Source organism: Urocampus carinirostris, chromosome 4, assembly GCF_059441175.1.
Source record: "Urocampus carinirostris isolate Australia breed hairy pipefish chromosome 4, RoL_Ucar_1.0, whole genome shotgun sequence".
NCBI lineage: Eukaryota > Metazoa > Chordata > Actinopteri > Syngnathiformes > Syngnathidae > Urocampus > Urocampus carinirostris.
In genome coordinates, this window is record NC_142352.1 from 29941833 (window position 1) to 29959382 (window position 17550).

Below are 17550 nucleotides of genomic sequence, written 5' to 3' on the forward strand. Positions count from 1 at the left end.
TATGACAAGCCTCCAGTCCCCTTATGTATTTTGATTGTAATAATCTGAAGCAGTAATTAAAAGGTGGTCAATGGTTAAAAAAAAGAAAAGAAAAATAATAGAAGTACAGTACTGTGATCCCACACTATCACACAGTTAACTTTACAATGTCTTGCTACATGACAGATTTTAATTGCGCATTTCTGATTGGCAAAACAGTATAGGTATGGATTTCAGTTATTTTATTAGTAAAAGTAATACTTGCGCATGTAAAAATGTTTTTTCCTTCCTTTTTTCAATTTTTGGACTTAATGGATTTTACATAACACCAGTACATTTAGCATATTTAATCCCTGTGATTAAATATGGATTACTGTAACTGCAAACTGAGTTGATAATGTGTTTCAACCTAGCGCCCAACGTGCGCCCCCACACTCAGTGATCTTAGAAATTCTCACAGGCAGCTTCATCCACTGAGAGCTCATTGGCCAGAATTCCACCAATCTTGCTGAAGGCAGGCATCTGGATTCCATACTTTTCGAGCTCACTCTTCATGTTGTTGATCTCTTCCTCTAAGAATCACAAAACAAAGTGTAAGACACCAACAAAGGTGAGAAGGCAAAAAACATGACCCTGTCTATGAGACTAGACACTCAAAAGACAGACTTTCTCTGACTTATGTATGAAAATATGCATTCTGTCTCTGAGACAGTGTGGAGAAGGAAGTCCACACACAGAAAAAGCTCTCATGGTTACTAATGACTTTCACATTTCCAGAAGCTTCTCCTTAGCAAATTTGACTGGAAAATAGTAAAACCCAACTCCCCACTATTCGTCTCAAGTGCAGTGTGCAGGCACATTCAACGCTTGCATGTTAGCTGTGTCAAAGTGGCCAATTTTACAGAATCAGACAGAAGGAGGCTTGTTTGCATTTTCGGAATCTTACCAGTGAAATCTACTTTTCCATATAGATCCTGGATCTGTGGTGCAAGGCCCAGTTTAAACAGGTACAAGCTGTAAAAGAAAAAATTAAAGATGAAAGATCAAGCTTGGACCTGCAGACGAGTGTCTTTAGCCTTTTTTTTCCACAATACAGGTTACCCACGGCCACGCCTTTTCCATTTCAATTTTTGGGTGCTGAATTTCAATTTTTGGGTGCTGAATTGGTTGAACTGACTACCACCCCAATTGAGTGACATCAGTCAAGGTGGTGTAATGTGGCGCCTTATTGTAATACGCTGACAAAAGAGGGTGGGCACTTGATTCGATTTTTGGATAGTTTACTTATGTTGAAAGAAGCCAATGTGGGATAGTTAAGTTTTGGATCCAGCAGTTAGGGTGCAATAGCAAACTCAGCTTTAATTCTCTGCTCAAATTAAGTTTTGACATTTCTATTCTGATGTAGGATGAAATACAGCAGCAGCTTGAAGGAGTCAAGCAGAGTAGTTGTGTAAAAAACAGAGTTCCTTTCCATTGTTCAGTAGCTTTAATACTACCTTCTCATGGCAATCAAGTAAATCTTTTTCAATTCAGGTAAACAAGCGGACGTACAAACTTGGATCCAAAACATGTTACATGCGGCTAATCATTACACTTAATTTGATGTGGGAGTTTTGCCAGGGAACAAAAGAAAAAATGATCCAGCCCATTTAAGGTTGGGTGCCTGTTTTGTACTGGAAAAATAAAGCAAACTGTTGGCAGCATCGCTAGCCTAGCGGTGTGGAGAGGTGCCGTGTCAAACCGGTCCTATGGAAAAGAGCCACTTGATTTTTTTCTACCATTAGAAGAAGAACAGCAACAGTCTGACCTAACTATGCAACATAGTGCTGTTAGTGTTATTTCTCAACCAGTGTGCTGCAGGAAGTAGTCTAATTTCTCACACTTGCTGTCAATTTATTAGGAAAAAGGATGCTGTTGTCAAGTATTTGTGTTCCAGGGATCAGCAGAGTACCGTATTTTCCGCACTATAGGGCTCACCGGGTTATAGGGCGCACCCTCAAAAAAGAGTTTTTGGTCCTATATCTTCCATAGATAAGGCGCACCGCAATATAAGGCGCTACAATGGGAACGTCGACAAAACAGTCAGATGATTCAGTCAAACTGATTACCCCTTTAACATTCCCAAAGCTTGCAAAGAAGCAAATACGTGTCGTAGACACGTGCGGATGTGGTGTCCGTACGATGTCACTCAAATGCATCATTTCAAATATCATTCGGAAGGTTAAAGTCTTGGGATTCAAGAAATGCCAAACATTTCTAAGTTTTTATTTTCTTTTTCGCTCACAACTTTACTGTGCATATGACAATAAACACTTGGAATTGAGTTTAATTCACTCAACTCATCACAGCAACATTAAGATCGTTCTAAAACAAGATACCGGGAAAATATAAAGCCGCATAGCTCACCTAAGTTCTCGCGTTCAATAATGATACGCAATCATGGTCTTCTTACAACCGTGAGTGAAGTAAATCCAGGAGAGTAAAATATGTACAAATACAGACTAATGAAATATGTTTCTTTATGGCGTACTTTAGCAACCTTGCTAAGCTTGCTACGCCATTGCTAAACTCAGCCAATTGCAGGGTTTGTTTTGGCCATCTAGCCAATCCGAGGCTCCGAATAACTTCAGCCAATAGCGATCGATTTAACGGATGATTGACACATCTTTTTCGGCCAATTGCAGGGTTTGTTTTGGCCCTCTAGCCAATCCGAGGCTCCGAATAACTTCAGCCAATAGCGATCGATTTAATGGATGATTGACACATTGGTTAGCCAATGAAACGCCGGTAAATAAATCCCAGCATACACCGCGGACTACTTGGCGTTCGGGGGAAAATCTAGTCGGCGGCTGCAAGTTAGTTGCAAGACTGCGAGTTAATTTTGTTCCATAAATAAGGCGCACTGTATTATAAGGCGCATGGTCAGCTTTTGAAAAAAATTAAGACTTTTAGGTGCGCCTTATAGTGCGGAAAATACGGTAACTTAAAATCTTCCATATCTGTAGATGCCATCAATTCGTTTTGTTATGATTTATCTGCTCAGGATAACTCATTCTGCCTCTCATTTTGTTTAAAGTTGACTTTCAGTCTTCACTGCTACATAAAAAAATGAAATAATTCCAATGGAGTACAAATGTTTCACTGGCAGATGATTTTGTAGTAAAATAAAAACTAAGTTTAAAAAGGTGTAATACAAAATTAGTTTCTGAAACTATGTACGCTTGCTAGCTCAGCTGCTACAAACACTTTATATTGTCAACTTTTGCAAATCTATTGCTTGTCTTGAGAATTTCTAAATAAAAAAATAATAAAACAGATTCATGTTTCAAGACAGTCTGTTCCTATATTTTTTCATCAAAAAACAATCCTCAAGTCTAAAAAAGTTTAAAAAAAAATTATTAAGTGGTCAATATTCAACCAGTTGAAATAGCTCTTATGTGACAGAAAGCTCTTGTTAGGTATGAATGGTTTCCTAAATCGCTTATACAAACTCTTGCAAAGACGTAAGAAGAGAGTGGTAATTCAAAGTAGGTTGTTAAAAAGTAAAAAAAATACTGTTAGCATTAAGCATGACTCACAACTGAAGTATCCAATTTGTTCATTTTTCAAAATCATTTAGCAACACAGTTAAATTATAAATGCAAATGATAGAGTGGGACTTAAATTGGGGGTGACTTAATGACATCACCTACGTCAATGATTCTTAACCTTTTTTTTAAAACGATGAACCCCAATGTTTTTTTATTCTTATTTTCGGCTAAACACCTTTGGCAAACCCATTTGGAACATTTTCAGGGTTGGAACACCATTTTTATGGCCAATTTCAAGAACTTTTAAAGGCCTTTCTAAGCCAATTTTCCAATTTACCCAGTACCATTAAAAAAAAAATATGGTTTTGCAGAGCCACAAATAAACCTGCGATTTTTAAACTTGCATGTGCATTTATCAAGACATATGATTTAAAGATCTTGAGTAAATCCAGAATACATTTGCTTTTGAGACAAATCTTTCCCCATGTAGGTGTTTGGTGAGTTCTTACACTTTCAGTTGCAGGAATTTTTTCCCATTACAATTTACCCCTGTGAAACTCTACCTTTGTTTTTGTATGGCTCATAAGAAATGTCCATAATTGATACGTAATCCTTGAACTTACACATTTTATAGTGCCCTGTTTAAGTGTAGCATGCACCTCTTCTTCTTAAGCGCAACATGTACGGAGCGATGACGCGTCATCGGAAAATGCCGTACAAACTAATGGCAGCTGGAGTTAATCAATCATAAGTGATGCAATGGCAAAGTGAAGCCACCAGAGAGCAGTGTCGGCGTCATTATTAAGCAGACTTGTTACAAAAACCTGGAAACAAATTCAAGCATTTACAAGATCTTCGCCCAAAATTTAAGCACGTTTCAATCTTTAGAAATACAACATTAAAATTCATGCATTTGCATGGACTTCAAGCAGCCGACAAACTCTATTTTTTGGTTAAAAAATTTTAAAAAAAGAAAAAGAATAACTACACCCAGAAAAACAAAAAACACTTGTGTATCCAGTAAACCAAATTGAAACTGACTAATCGGTTGTAGTTAGGAAATGACTGAGAATGTACCTTAGTGCATGTATGCAGTAAATGCAACGTGGCATGTTCTTTCTGTCATATATATCTGTCGTCTCGGGGTAAAATATCTGAAACATATGGATCAATTTTTCATCAATAGATACACTTTCTGCTTTACTTAATGTAATTATAAACTGAGATTAGAATCACATCATTACTGAGAATATATATATATATATGTCGCACTCACCTTTGGCAGTCCCTTCTCAGACATGGCATTAAGCCACTGGATGACATTATCAGTGTGTCTGAAATGAAGCCCTGTCGCCTGGAAAAGGCAGAAGGAGAGGTGGGATCATAGCGACAATAACAATGGGAGCTTATGAGAGGCAGTTTGGGAAATAAATCATATTTGCTCTCACATAAAACAGCATACTCTCACACATGTACAACAATACTCTTATTCAGTCATACACATGCACAAGCACTGCTATACTACTACAGTCTCATACACACGTGTGTGCTCTCTCAAAAGTACTTCTATGCACACTCTCACAGATATTACTATACTGTCGTACACACACTACTATGCTGTCACAATCATACTACTATACTCTCTCACATATACTACTATACTCTATCACACATAGTACTGTACATGGAACAACTCTAGTTTGACGTTGAACTGTACAACATATACACACAGATCAGTGTGCATCGGCATGGTTACCAAAAGTACCCAAAGTCAAACCACACTGAGAGGTGAAGTGAGAATTACAGTAGGTCTAAAAAAAAACCTATAGTTTTAGCATTTTAATGGTGTATGAGCGAGAATAGAAGCTTGAGTGTGAGAGAGGGTATAACAGTGTGTGTCTGAGTCTAGTTTGCAATAATCTGTGGTCTGTGCAGCCATTTGAGACACCTTGTGATAAAAGGCTATACAAATAAACATGACTTGACTAGTGTGTGTGTGTGTGTGTGAGAGTTTGTAGTCGTAAGTGTGGGGAGTAAGTATTATGTGTGAGAGAATAGTAAAGTTTAGGTATGAGAGTGTAATAGTATGTGTGAGAGAGTATAGTTGTGCATGTTTGAGAGTATGATCTTACATGATTACGAAATCTGTCATTTTCAAAATGTCAGATGGTTCAATGCTTTGTGAAACAACACACCCAAGAGAGTACTTGCCCAATAATGCTTATTGAGAAATGATGAAAGTGGCTGAAATTAGTGGGTAGTTCCCACCCTAACAGTAATGTGGCATTTTAGATCCTTGAGGCAATGTAGGCAAAAATCGTAAAAAACCTTAACAATAAGGGTACCTAAACAGTTTGACTTAAGAACAAAAAATTAGCAATGACTGGAAGCACTCAAATGTTTCTAAATACAGCATTCATAGTGGTGAATGTGGTGAAAAGTTGCAGCACCACTGGGAAGGGTGGGACGTAGTGTGTGTCACCGTTCGAAGTTTATACCTACAGTTGGCGATGGGCGGTATTGCAAAACTATAGCTCAATTCAACACACGTTTCGATTACCGTTTTTTCCGCACTATAGGGCGCACCGGGTTATAGGGCGCACCCCGAAAAAATAGTTTTTGGTCCTATATTTGACATACATAAGACGCACCGGATTATAAGGCGCTACAATGGGAACGTCGAAAAAACAGTCAGATAGTTCAGTCAAACTTATTACCCCCTTAACATTCCCAAAGCTTGCAAAGAAGCAAATACGTGTCGTAGACACGTGCGGATGCGGTGACCGTACGATGTCACTCAAATGCATCGTTCCAAATATCATTCGGAAGGTTAAAGTCTTGGGATTCAAGAAATGCCAACCATTTCTTAGTTTCTATTTTCTTTTTCGCTCGCAACTTTACTGTGCATATGACAATAAACACTTGGAATTGAGTTTAATTTAAAAATAGACACTCCATTCCATCCATTATCTGCACTGCTTATCACAGAAACATCGAGTGCAGTCTGAAACAAGATACAGGGAATATATATAGCCGGAGTAGCTCACCGAAGTCGTTGTGTTCAATAATAATATGCAACCATGGTCCTCTTATATCCGTGAGTGTAGTAAATCCAGGAGAGTGAAATATTTACAAATACAGTACAGAATAGTAAAATACTGTTTTCTCTATGCCGTCAACCCATCTTGCTATTCACATTCATCTTTTTCGGCCAATTGCAGGCTTTGTTTTGCGCCTTTAGCCTATGCAAGCCTGTAAATGATAAAAAGGATCCGCCCCCTTTACCTCCGAATAACTTTAGCCAATAGTGATCGATTAAAATGATGATTGACACATTGGTTAGCCAATGAAACGCCGGTAAATAAATCCCAGCATACACCGCGAACTACTTTGCGTTCGGGGGAAAATCTAGTCGGCGGCTGCTGCATTAGTTGCAAGACTTTGCGACTTAATATTGATCCATAAATAAGGCGCACTGTATTATAAGGCGCATGGACAGCTTTTGAAAAAAATAAAGGCTTTTAGGTGCGCCTTATAGTGAGGAAAATATGGTAAGTTTTTATTTCAATTTTTTTTTTAAAAAAGGACAACAAAAGGAAATATGTATTGTTTCCAAATGTATTAAGAATTCTTTGTACATTAGAACAAATACTAAAGTATGGCATTAAAAAAAAATCCTTCATTTGTGTAATTTTATGTCGACCGAATTTCTTAATACATGCTTGAATAAAACAAATAAGCTAAATAAAATAAAAGTCCGTATACAATAGTCAAATTGCAATAAGTGTGGACACCAATACTCAAAGTTTTTTCAATGTCGATGTGTTTATCCAATGATGCTAATACAAGAAATAATAAGTAACACTGACTATACTGCAGTTTAATGAATTAAGAGAACTAAATATCCAGGACTCAAATCATGCAAATACATATACTTGTGCTAATTATATTATTTGAATCTTAAATTTACTGATTATTTTTAATTTTTTTCTTATTTGTATGTTTAATTTATATGTTTTTTTGCATTTGTAAGGCATATAGACAAACTCCAACATAATGAGTTTTACGATATACAAATACATTTATTAAATTTTCTTTTGAACTCGTATCAAATCAATCATGTTTTATTTTAAATTCATATCTAATTGTAATAAAGTATACATTTAATTTACAATTATTTGAGGCCTCCTATTTATTACTGCGCTGGATGAGAGGCATTGATGTACATGCTGACACGCTACATTGGACGAGATGGCAGCGTGTACCAACAAATACAAAATTAAATTAGGGACATACCCTCTAATCCTTCCTTTAATAACACAACATAGTTTGATACAAATCCAGTAAAAATACTAATTCATGTTGCAAAACAACATGACTTTATAATTACAGCATAATAGCCACCAAGGGTTGTGGATGTGCAATTACAATTCATCCTGGTACGGGGGAAAAAAAGATTCCTAAAGCAACACATTCTCCTCACAGTCCCTTCATTACACCAGACCAAAACAGGGGCACTTGATTTAAGAAGGAGTTATTGTGGTCTTTACCTTGTAACGTGTCTGCTCGCGGTCATAGATCTTCTTAACAGAGACAGTGCGTGGAGCGAAGAAATTGCCGAGTTTGGCAAGATAAACTCCATTCCGCAGGCCCTCCTCCAGCTCTGTGGTTGGTGGCAACTCTTCATCCAAACAGGCTTCCATCCATCTGCAAGGAAAGCACTCAGTTCTCATAAAATGTTTATTTGCATTAACTTCAGCCACAATATGTTTAGGGCGGCACGGCGGCAGTTTGGTTAAAATGGGATCGTATCCAGCTACCAGCCTTGCTGGTCGAAGTCTGCATGTTCTCCCCGTGCTTGCGTGGGTTTCCTCAGGGCACTCCGGTTTCCTCCCAATTCCAAAAACATGCATGTCAGGTTAATTGGCTGGTCCACATTGTCCCTTGGTGTAAATGAGCGAATAGGTTATCTGTCTCTGTGTGCCCTGCGACTGGCTGGCAACCAGTTTAGGGTGTCCATTGCTCACTGCCCGAAGACAGCTGGGATGGGCTCCAGCACCCCTACGACCCTACTGAGAATAAGCGGTGCAGATAATTGATGGATGGACAATATGTTTATACTTATTAACTCGTTCAATGCCATAACATTAAATAGTTTCAGAAGCATTGTCCCTGAGTGGCAAAACGTAAAAAAAACGTTTTCTTTAAAAAATAAAAATCATTATAATGGGTAGTATAATGGGTAAGTGTCAAGCCACTGGGGCAGGAATGAATTTGATCAGATCTTTGTCCACACATCGAGGAAGCCCAACTTTCTAGTGTTTCTTCCTGTATCCTGCGAATGAGTGTGTGAAGGCAGAACCATATGGAGATTAGGCGTAATGAACTCGTGTGTTGAGAGTTGCGAGATATGGACAAATAGTAATAAGCAGTTAGCTCTTCAACAGTTTATTCATTTTAAAAAAGGATGATGAAGTCCCATAGTCATTAACCTGTCAGAGAAGAATAATCTCTCATGCACGTCCCCTGGTATGTGGTCACTCAGGGGAACGCCATCCCCATGGTGACTGAAATCGTGCGTTCAAACAGAGTGCTGAAAAAAATCTTGCAAAGTTCATGCATAGTTCATTCATTAGTTCAGTGTTCTTGAAATAAAATGTAGTTTTGCAAGCATATTACCCTTGTTTGTGGAAAGCGTTGGTTAGAAATTGGCGGTATCATAAATTCCCAAACAAGCACCAAAGTGAAAGTTCTGCTTGAAATGTATCCTTTCACAAAAAGCTGTTTTTCCTTGTTTTATTGTAAGATTTTTTTACAAGAAACAATGTTCAACTGTTGTTTACTAAACAATGATAAAAACTAGGAACATATTTTCTAATGAAAGAGGAGGATTTGAGCTTTCTTTTGACATGTATAGTGTCTATATAGCGTTTTTTAGCAGGCCTATAAAAATGAGTCAAAATGACATAAATCGGCTAGCACCTGCTCTCCCAGTTTGAGAAAAACGTCTAGCATTTATTGAGTTAAATACAATATCCTAAAATAAGTCTCATGTTGCCCAATGCATTCTTCCTAAGCCATTTTATCCAAGTTCATAATCATTCCACTCACTTTCATTTAATAAAAAAATAGCCCCAAACAGAGGTAAATCGTTCATCCCAAGGTTGTAGCATTCCTCAAGTGTGACCTTTCATTTATTTGAGGTCATACTGTGAAGCTGCATTCTTGCCGTGTGTCAGCCCTCAGCCATTGGCGCCTGCTGAGCTCTCCTACATGGACAATCCTTGTGTGATTGAATTCCACCAGTTCATGCCTTCAACACTTAGTAACTATGGACCAAATGAGTCAAGGTGAAACTGATTTTTCAAGCAAAACTATTTATATGTTACCTAAGTATGAACGCATGTGGCTAATGTGAATTTATGTATTCTGTATTTTGTTTTTAACTTTTCATGAATGACCACAGAAACCAAACAAGAAAAAGGTTCAAGAATGAGGATTTTCTAAAATTATGAATAAAAGTTTCTGTAACAACTACTTGAGAGGGATTACTGGTTATCATGTCTGCCTCACAGTCCAGAGGTTCTGGGTTAAATTTCGGCTACTATCCTCTGTGTGTAAAATTTGCATGTTTACCTGTGCCTGAGTGGGTTTTCTTCAGGCACTCCAGTTTCTTCCACTTTCCCAAAACGCTCATGTAAGGTTAATTGTCGGTAAGGGTGGGACAAAAAAATGCATTCATGTACCTTAGGATTTACTTGGTGCTGCTTATTAAGGAAAAAAAACATTTTGTACATACAGTAACCGCACCTGACTAAAAGCCATATGTGCCCACATTGAAACATGAGATATTTACAAAGAAAGGCAGTACACAGAAAGAGTTTTAATTACATACGGTATCTAATCCCCTTAATATTCCGCCGTCCCTCCAATGGGCCACCGGACTTTTGATTACGTGTCTGAACGATGTCACCGGTCACTGAAATACGTCATACCACATACCATTGGAAAGGTCTAACTCTTGGGATTCAATATATGTATGATACAATTTCAACATATACTCAGAGAAACATCACCATCGGTCTGAAAGAAAATCCCTGAAAACTATAAAGCCGGCATAATCCACCATTGTGTCCCCTGTGCATCTTCAAGTTCTTTGAATGTCCGCGAAAATGACTTTGTTACTACCTGGATATTCCGGTGTGAAATATTTATTCCAAAACACACGATAATGCAGACAGATGAATCGAAATCCTCCTTAAACATTTCTGCTCTGTTGAACACTAATTCTTGTAATCTGTTCATTTCGCCATTTTACCGTATTTTCCGCACTATAAGGCGCACCTAAAAGTCTTAATTTTTTTCAAAAGCTGACCATGCGCCTTATAATACAGTGCGCCTTATATATGGCTCAATATTAAATCGCAAGGTCTCGCAACTTACGCAACAGCCGCCGACTCGATTTTCCCCCGAACGTGGAGTAGTCCGCGGTGTATGCTGGGATTTATATACCGGCGTTTCATTGGCTAACCAATGTGTCAATCATCATTTGAATCGATCGCTATTGGCTAAAGTTATTCGGAGCCTCGGATAGGCTAGAGGGCCGAAACAAACCCTGCAATTGGCCAAAAAAGATGTGTCAATCATCAGTTAAATCGATCGCTATTGGCTGAAGTTATTCGGAGCCTTGGATAGGCTAGAGGGCCAAAACAAACCCTGCAATTGGCCGAAAAAGATGACTGAATAGCAAGCTTGCTATACTACGCCATAAAGAAACACGTTTCTTTAGTCTGTAGTTGTACATATTTTACTCTCCTGGATTTACTTCACTCACGGTTGTAAGAAGACCATGATTGCGTATCATTATTGAACGTGAGAACTTAGGTGAGCTATGCGACTTTATATTTTCCCGGTATCTTGTTTTAGAACAATCTTGATGTTGCTGTGATGAGTTGAGTGAATTAAACTCAATTCCAAGTGTTTATTGTCATATGCACAGTAAAGTTGCGAGCGAAAAAGAAAATAAAAACTAAGAAATGGTTGGCATTTCTTGAATACCAAGACTTTAACCTTCCGAATGATATTTGAAATGATGCATTTGAGTGACATCGTACAGACACCGCATCCGCACGTGTCTACGACACGTATTTGCTTCTTTGCAAGCTTTGGGAATGTTAAGGGGGTAATCAGTTTGACTGAATCATCTGACTGTTTTGTCGACGTTCCCATTGTAGCGCCTTATAATCCGGTGCGCCTTATCTATAGAAGATATAGTACCAAAAACTATTTCTTGGGGGTGCGCCCTATAACCCGGTGCGCCCTATAGTGCGGAAAATACGGTATTTCCATTTACAAATAAACAGACTCGTCAAATTATTCCCAAAAAGGTAGTTAGCTAAAGATCATGGCTTGAAGAAACCAATCGCACCACATCATCTGCAAAAAGCAGCGATGCAATATTGAGGCTTCCAAACCGGACCCCTTCCTCGCCAAGGCTGCGCCTAGAAATTCTGAGCATAAACGTTATAAACAGAATCGGTGACAAAGGGCAGACTTAGCAGAATCCAACTGAAACTGGAAACAAATCCGACTTACAGCCAGCAGTGCGGACCAAACTTGGGACCGGACATACCGGGACCGCACAGCCCTGATAAAGACTGTGCTGTATCCCAAACTCCTGGAAAACCCCCCCAACGCTCCCCAAGGGACTTGTCCGATCAGCCAAAAAAAAGTCACTTATTCAAAAACAGCAACAATGGAGGTAAAAAAAATCTTTTTGTAGAGCTCCCCAGGTTTCTGTTTATCGTGAACTTCTCCAAAATGTCACTAAAACATTCAGGGTCTCTATCTTAGTGGCACAAGGTAGCACTCTCAGAACACCCGAGTAGTGTTCTGAGAGGATCTGAAAATAGCTCACCAGTGAAGGGTCATTGTGAATTTCCAGGAAATGTGATTTCTAATGCCCAAGATGTGGTTGACTGAGCCTTTTTTTAACTCGACTCCTAATAAATACGACCAAGTAATAACATAATCACAACGTAGTAATAACATGATATGTCGTCATTTACAAATGCATATCAAACTGGTGGCCCTTCGTGCCAATCAGTAGCATAAAGCACTTGCTTCAAAAAGTTTAGTGACCCCGTTCTAGAAACGACACATTCTCAAAAAACACAGCTAACAAAAAATTGTTTCGGAAAAGACTGACGTGTCCCAAAATCATCAGGACTGGCCAAGATCATTTTCCAGGGAACAATAAAAAAGGCTGAATGAGAGAAAAAAAACACCTGGGCCAACAGCATCAAGGAATGGACAAGTGCCAACTTTGCCACTACCCAAACTCAGACCAGGAACTGTCACCAGTGAAAAGAGCTTTCCAAAATCGCGTCCTCATTGGTGCCCCGACAACCTAGGCGGTAAAAGGATCCGTGATCACACACACACAGAAAAAAAATGATGCAAAGATTACAGTATTACACCATGTCAAAAGAAGGATTACCATTATTTGTTCTGTTGGCTGCACATGAAAGAACTGTGTTAAGACTGTCAAGAGACATACATGATATGATACTATGCTGTGCCGTAAAGATAAGATCATTGGCAAGAGGGAAGCACAGGAATTTTTAGATCACCATTACTTTTGCTCATTCAAAAACACTACATTTTAGCCACAGTCAAATACAAATTACATTATTGCAATGGTACACTGCTCTCCCTCTGCTGCCCTATTTTAATTATTTCACATTAAGACCTTCTCATATCAGCTGCGATTAGGAAATCCTTGACGTTATCTTTGCTGGTGAGGAAACTCAAGAGTCAAGGCAGACAGAGTGAGGTCACCCTTGGCCTTGCTGAAACAAGAACAGATTGACTCTTTGCCCGGTGCCAAGAAAACACTCCTACTCTTCGATAACTAAAGTCTTTGTCGAGCAACAGCATGGTTGAGAAATTTAAAGATTGTTGTCAGGATAGCATATTTATGGAAATGCGTAAAAGTTTCTTTCTGTCCATTGCTAGTAGACATAAGCTCGGGGTCAACAATGAGTGGCTTTAGAGCCGCATGCGTCTCTTTGGCACTCCCCATTGGCTCCGTGACGCTTTTTAAAAATTCTGTTAATGGAAAATAATATGGTTTCTGGAAGAGACAAACATTCTTAATTTTGAAAATGAATATGGATATATACAGTATATATACAATATGTGTTGCCTTACTTATAAAAGGTTATCGATTATTTTTTCAGATAATCGATAAAAGGATTTTTTTTTTTTAAACATTTGTAACTTCCTCCTCTTTATTCAAATATTGGAGTTTTGGACAGACATAAAAAGAGTACACAAAACAACATGATATTCTATAGTTTTTGGGGTTTGGAACCTATAACCACTAGGATTGTAGGGGCACCATTAATGTTGTGTGTCAAGTACAGCATGGTGGCAACCATACCTTAACAGGCCAACAACTGTTTCCAATAAAAAATACATTATAAAATATATACATATAATACATTATTTGGCAAATAACTTAACCATTAAAAGAATTGCATACAAATCATTTTAGATATGTCAAACAAATACACCTACACACAAACATACCGGCAAGTTTTTCAGCACAGGCCACAACACAAGGTCTCAACACAGGCATTATGTTGAAGTAAGGGTGGCCTGCCTGGTGCGTATCGGGGCTTGGCCTGCCAGACAGGAACAAACCTCCCCTTTCACTATGCACTACGCCAGTGAAAGGCAACAGGAAGACGAATGGCTCCTTTATCAGACCCATTTCCAGCCGCACACAAACATAGACACACCCAACACTAAATCTGCAAGATGGCAGCTATAATTGGGAATTTTGAATGCTGATGTGGAAACAACAGTGTCAAGCTACCAGAGCATATTTGGAGTAGGTAGAACCAAGTTTTCTGAATTGATAATTTTGGTCCAAAAACAATCAAAACGTCATTTTTCAGATGTAAGAAGAAATAAAATCTAAAAAGAATACCCAAAAAATGTTAGAATAACATCATTTTTGCGACGCCGGGGGAGGTTTGTGCACACACGGCTGCCTATTTTTCATCTATCACACGAGACACCAGCGTCGAAACTAGGACTCCGCTAAGCGTTCACAGGGTTCGTACACCTTTTCATGGCCCAATTTAAGCACTTTTTAAGGACTTTTAAAGACAGCCAGTATTTCAGCAGCCTGTTACATTGAAAATAAAGTCCGGCCTACTCCGGCTACGCTACATAACAACTCTCACAAGCTACACCAACACTAGATCAATTACCAGTGAAACGGATGACCTGGAGCTACAACTTGTGGAAAACCAATACATTTGAAACTGTATTTTTACCATTACGGAGACCTGACCATATCAAGGATACCCAATGCTAGCATGCAGCTAGTCAGACGCTCTTTAGATCGCTTTCTTAAACTGAAAGGAGAATCCCTCCAACTTTGTTTTACTTTGTATAATGGCAATAAAGACCGTTCATTCAACTTCAATTCTGTGTTTTCGTTCTTAGATCTATAGTTATTATTTTGTTATCATCATTTAATCTCAGTCGATAAGGACATCATTTCGAGGTAAGTTTGACCCTTGGGCACTTTTGTGATGGGGCGTTGCTACTTTGCTGAATTTTTAACCGCAATGACTAAGGTAATACTGCAACGGCAGACCCAGGGTTTGATACTCTGAGTGGTGAACATGGCAATTGTTTGGGAAATAAACGCAAAAATAGTCAAAATACTTTTTTACTTCAATACAACGTAGTTGCAGGTAACTACAATGGAAAGGGATAATAAGATCTTACGTCTGGGAAAAAATAGGAAACTTGGATAATACTTAAGTCACAGGTCACCCCAATAGGAAAAACCCTGCTGCTGACCACTGTCCTTTTAGGAAGAAGTCCACACAATTCCCTTCCACAGCTGGTGAAATGCATCCTCTGTTCTATGGCACAGTGCACATCCGTGTGACACTTAAAGTGACCTCAATGACTTCAGATTTATACGGGCAATTCTTTTCCACATTAATTTATCATGGGTATGGAAACACAGGGATTGAAAGTTAATTTTGATAAATTTAATTAATTCTAATAACCTAGTTACAGGACACTATTTACTCACAAGCCTAGTAGATGAGTTATAGTTAGGTTGCGGAGTGCTGTTTTTTTGTTTACTGCAGGAGGCCCCTAAATGGGCTCACTCGTGCCATTGTTTGATGCACACTGTGACCTATAAACAAACAATGAAAGTACACTTCATTTTGCAAAGACCCAACTACATTTTTACCAGCAATTTAGCAACTGGTTATTTTGTTTTTAAGTGTTGGTTCTTGTCATAATTATATTACTATTCTAAAGAAACTCCCAACTCATAGTATAGTAAAATGAATGCAGCATAATTGGAAAATATTTACACTTAACAATGAAGCTCACAGTAGTTTTTCAATTCATTCTGAAATACGATTAAATTTAAATGAAATTTAAAAGACAAACTCTAGCTCTTGTTCTCAGTAAGGAGCTTATTTTAAGAAAAAAAAAGAAACAGTCTCAACATAAAACAAACCTTAACCCCGCCTGAAAGTTTGTGTTCAGTCCGAGATATGATAAGAAACGGAAAGCATTATAAAAAACTGATTAAAGCTGCTTTTATCCTAGGAACACAGAACAGAATGGGCCATTACATGCTTTGCTGCAACAATGGATTTTGTGCACCAGTAGATGACTTCAAAAACTTTTGTACAGCACATGTCACTGGACATATTGATACGGAAATGTTTCAAAATCATTCTTGCGGCTTTTAGCATATCAGATTAAAGTATCTGGGTTTGGTCAAGCAGATGTGCAACAAAATTTAACTGTATTTTTCTGTGGTGTGAAATGGCGGGTGACAATTCTAATATGCACCACCATCTAGTAATTAGGAGTGTCATTGACTTTCGGTTGTTTTTCTTTTACTTTCTTTGCATTATTTTGCCAAGGCAAACAACCATGTCCCACTGAAAACAGGTCAGTAAACCCATTTTAAGATCAGACCCACCAGTTGAGAAACCCTGCTTTAACATCCGTCCATTATCTGCACCGCTTATCCTCAGTAGGGTCACGGGGTGCTGGAGCCCATCCCAGCCATCTTCGGGCAGTGGGCAGGGGACACCCTAAACTGGTAGCCAGCCAGTTGCAGGGCACACAGAGAAGAATAATTTACTCGCTCATTCACACCTAGGGACAATTTGGACCAGCCAATTAACCTAAAATGCATGTTTTTGGAATGTGGGAGGAAACCCATGCAAGCACGGGGAGAACAAGCTAACTCCACACAGGAAGGTTCGATCTCATGACCTCAGAACTGTGCCCGGACACGCTAACCACTCAGCCGCCGTGCCGCCCCTGCTTTAACATATAGGTTACGAATAATGATGATGTGCCTTGTATTATTGATGTTTATAAAAAGACTAATTCTGAGCAATTTTCTTGTTCATTATTCAACTATAACATGCAAAAGCGCTCGTCTTGGGATCAAGAGGTCGCAGGTTTGACTCTCAGCTCCTCCGGGTTATATGTCGTAGTGTCCTTGGACAAGACACTGAATCCCTAAGGCCCCTGATAAGCAGTAGTTGCTATCGGTGTGGGTGGGTGTGTATCGGTGAATGTGAAGTAAATATAAATGCAGACCATTCCATTACATGCCTGCACCTGCATTATAAGAGCTGAGTCTATTTGCATTGTTTTCTTCTGTTAATGTCCATTGTCACCATCAAAGAATGATGTCATCGAGAAAAATATGAAATTGGGCTGGATCAATTTTAACAAGCTGCCGGTGTTGGTATGAAACTGGAATTATGTGAGCTGTATGGCAGTTGACCACCTGCGGAAATAAAGGAGTTATAATACCAGGTGCACGGCAGGGGGTTTGAGCACACTTAACGTTTGAACACTTTGAGCTGAAGGAATGCACAATGACATTTTAATGTAACATTACGTCTTTGAGTAAAGATTTAGTTTTTTGATGACTTTCTTCAAATTGTCGTGAATAAATTAAACT

At 38.7% G+C, this 17550-nt stretch overlaps 1 protein-coding gene across 1 annotated transcript in view; it reads right to left on the bottom strand.

Moving 5' to 3' along the window:
• Positions 1 to 17550, bottom strand: part of iqgap1 (IQ motif containing GTPase activating protein 1) — a 61807-nt gene that overhangs the window by 31810 nt on the left and 12447 nt on the right. The window contains exons 3-7 of the mRNA XM_088334098.1: positions 8060 to 8216; positions 4786 to 4863; positions 4587 to 4663; positions 926 to 993; positions 438 to 551 (exon numbers count right to left, since the gene is read on the bottom strand). Coding sequence (XP_088190224.1) covers positions 438 to 551; positions 926 to 993; positions 4587 to 4663; positions 4786 to 4863; positions 8060 to 8216 — 494 coding nt within the window. The remainder of the gene's footprint in view (positions 1 to 437; positions 552 to 925; positions 994 to 4586; positions 4664 to 4785; positions 4864 to 8059; positions 8217 to 17550) is intronic.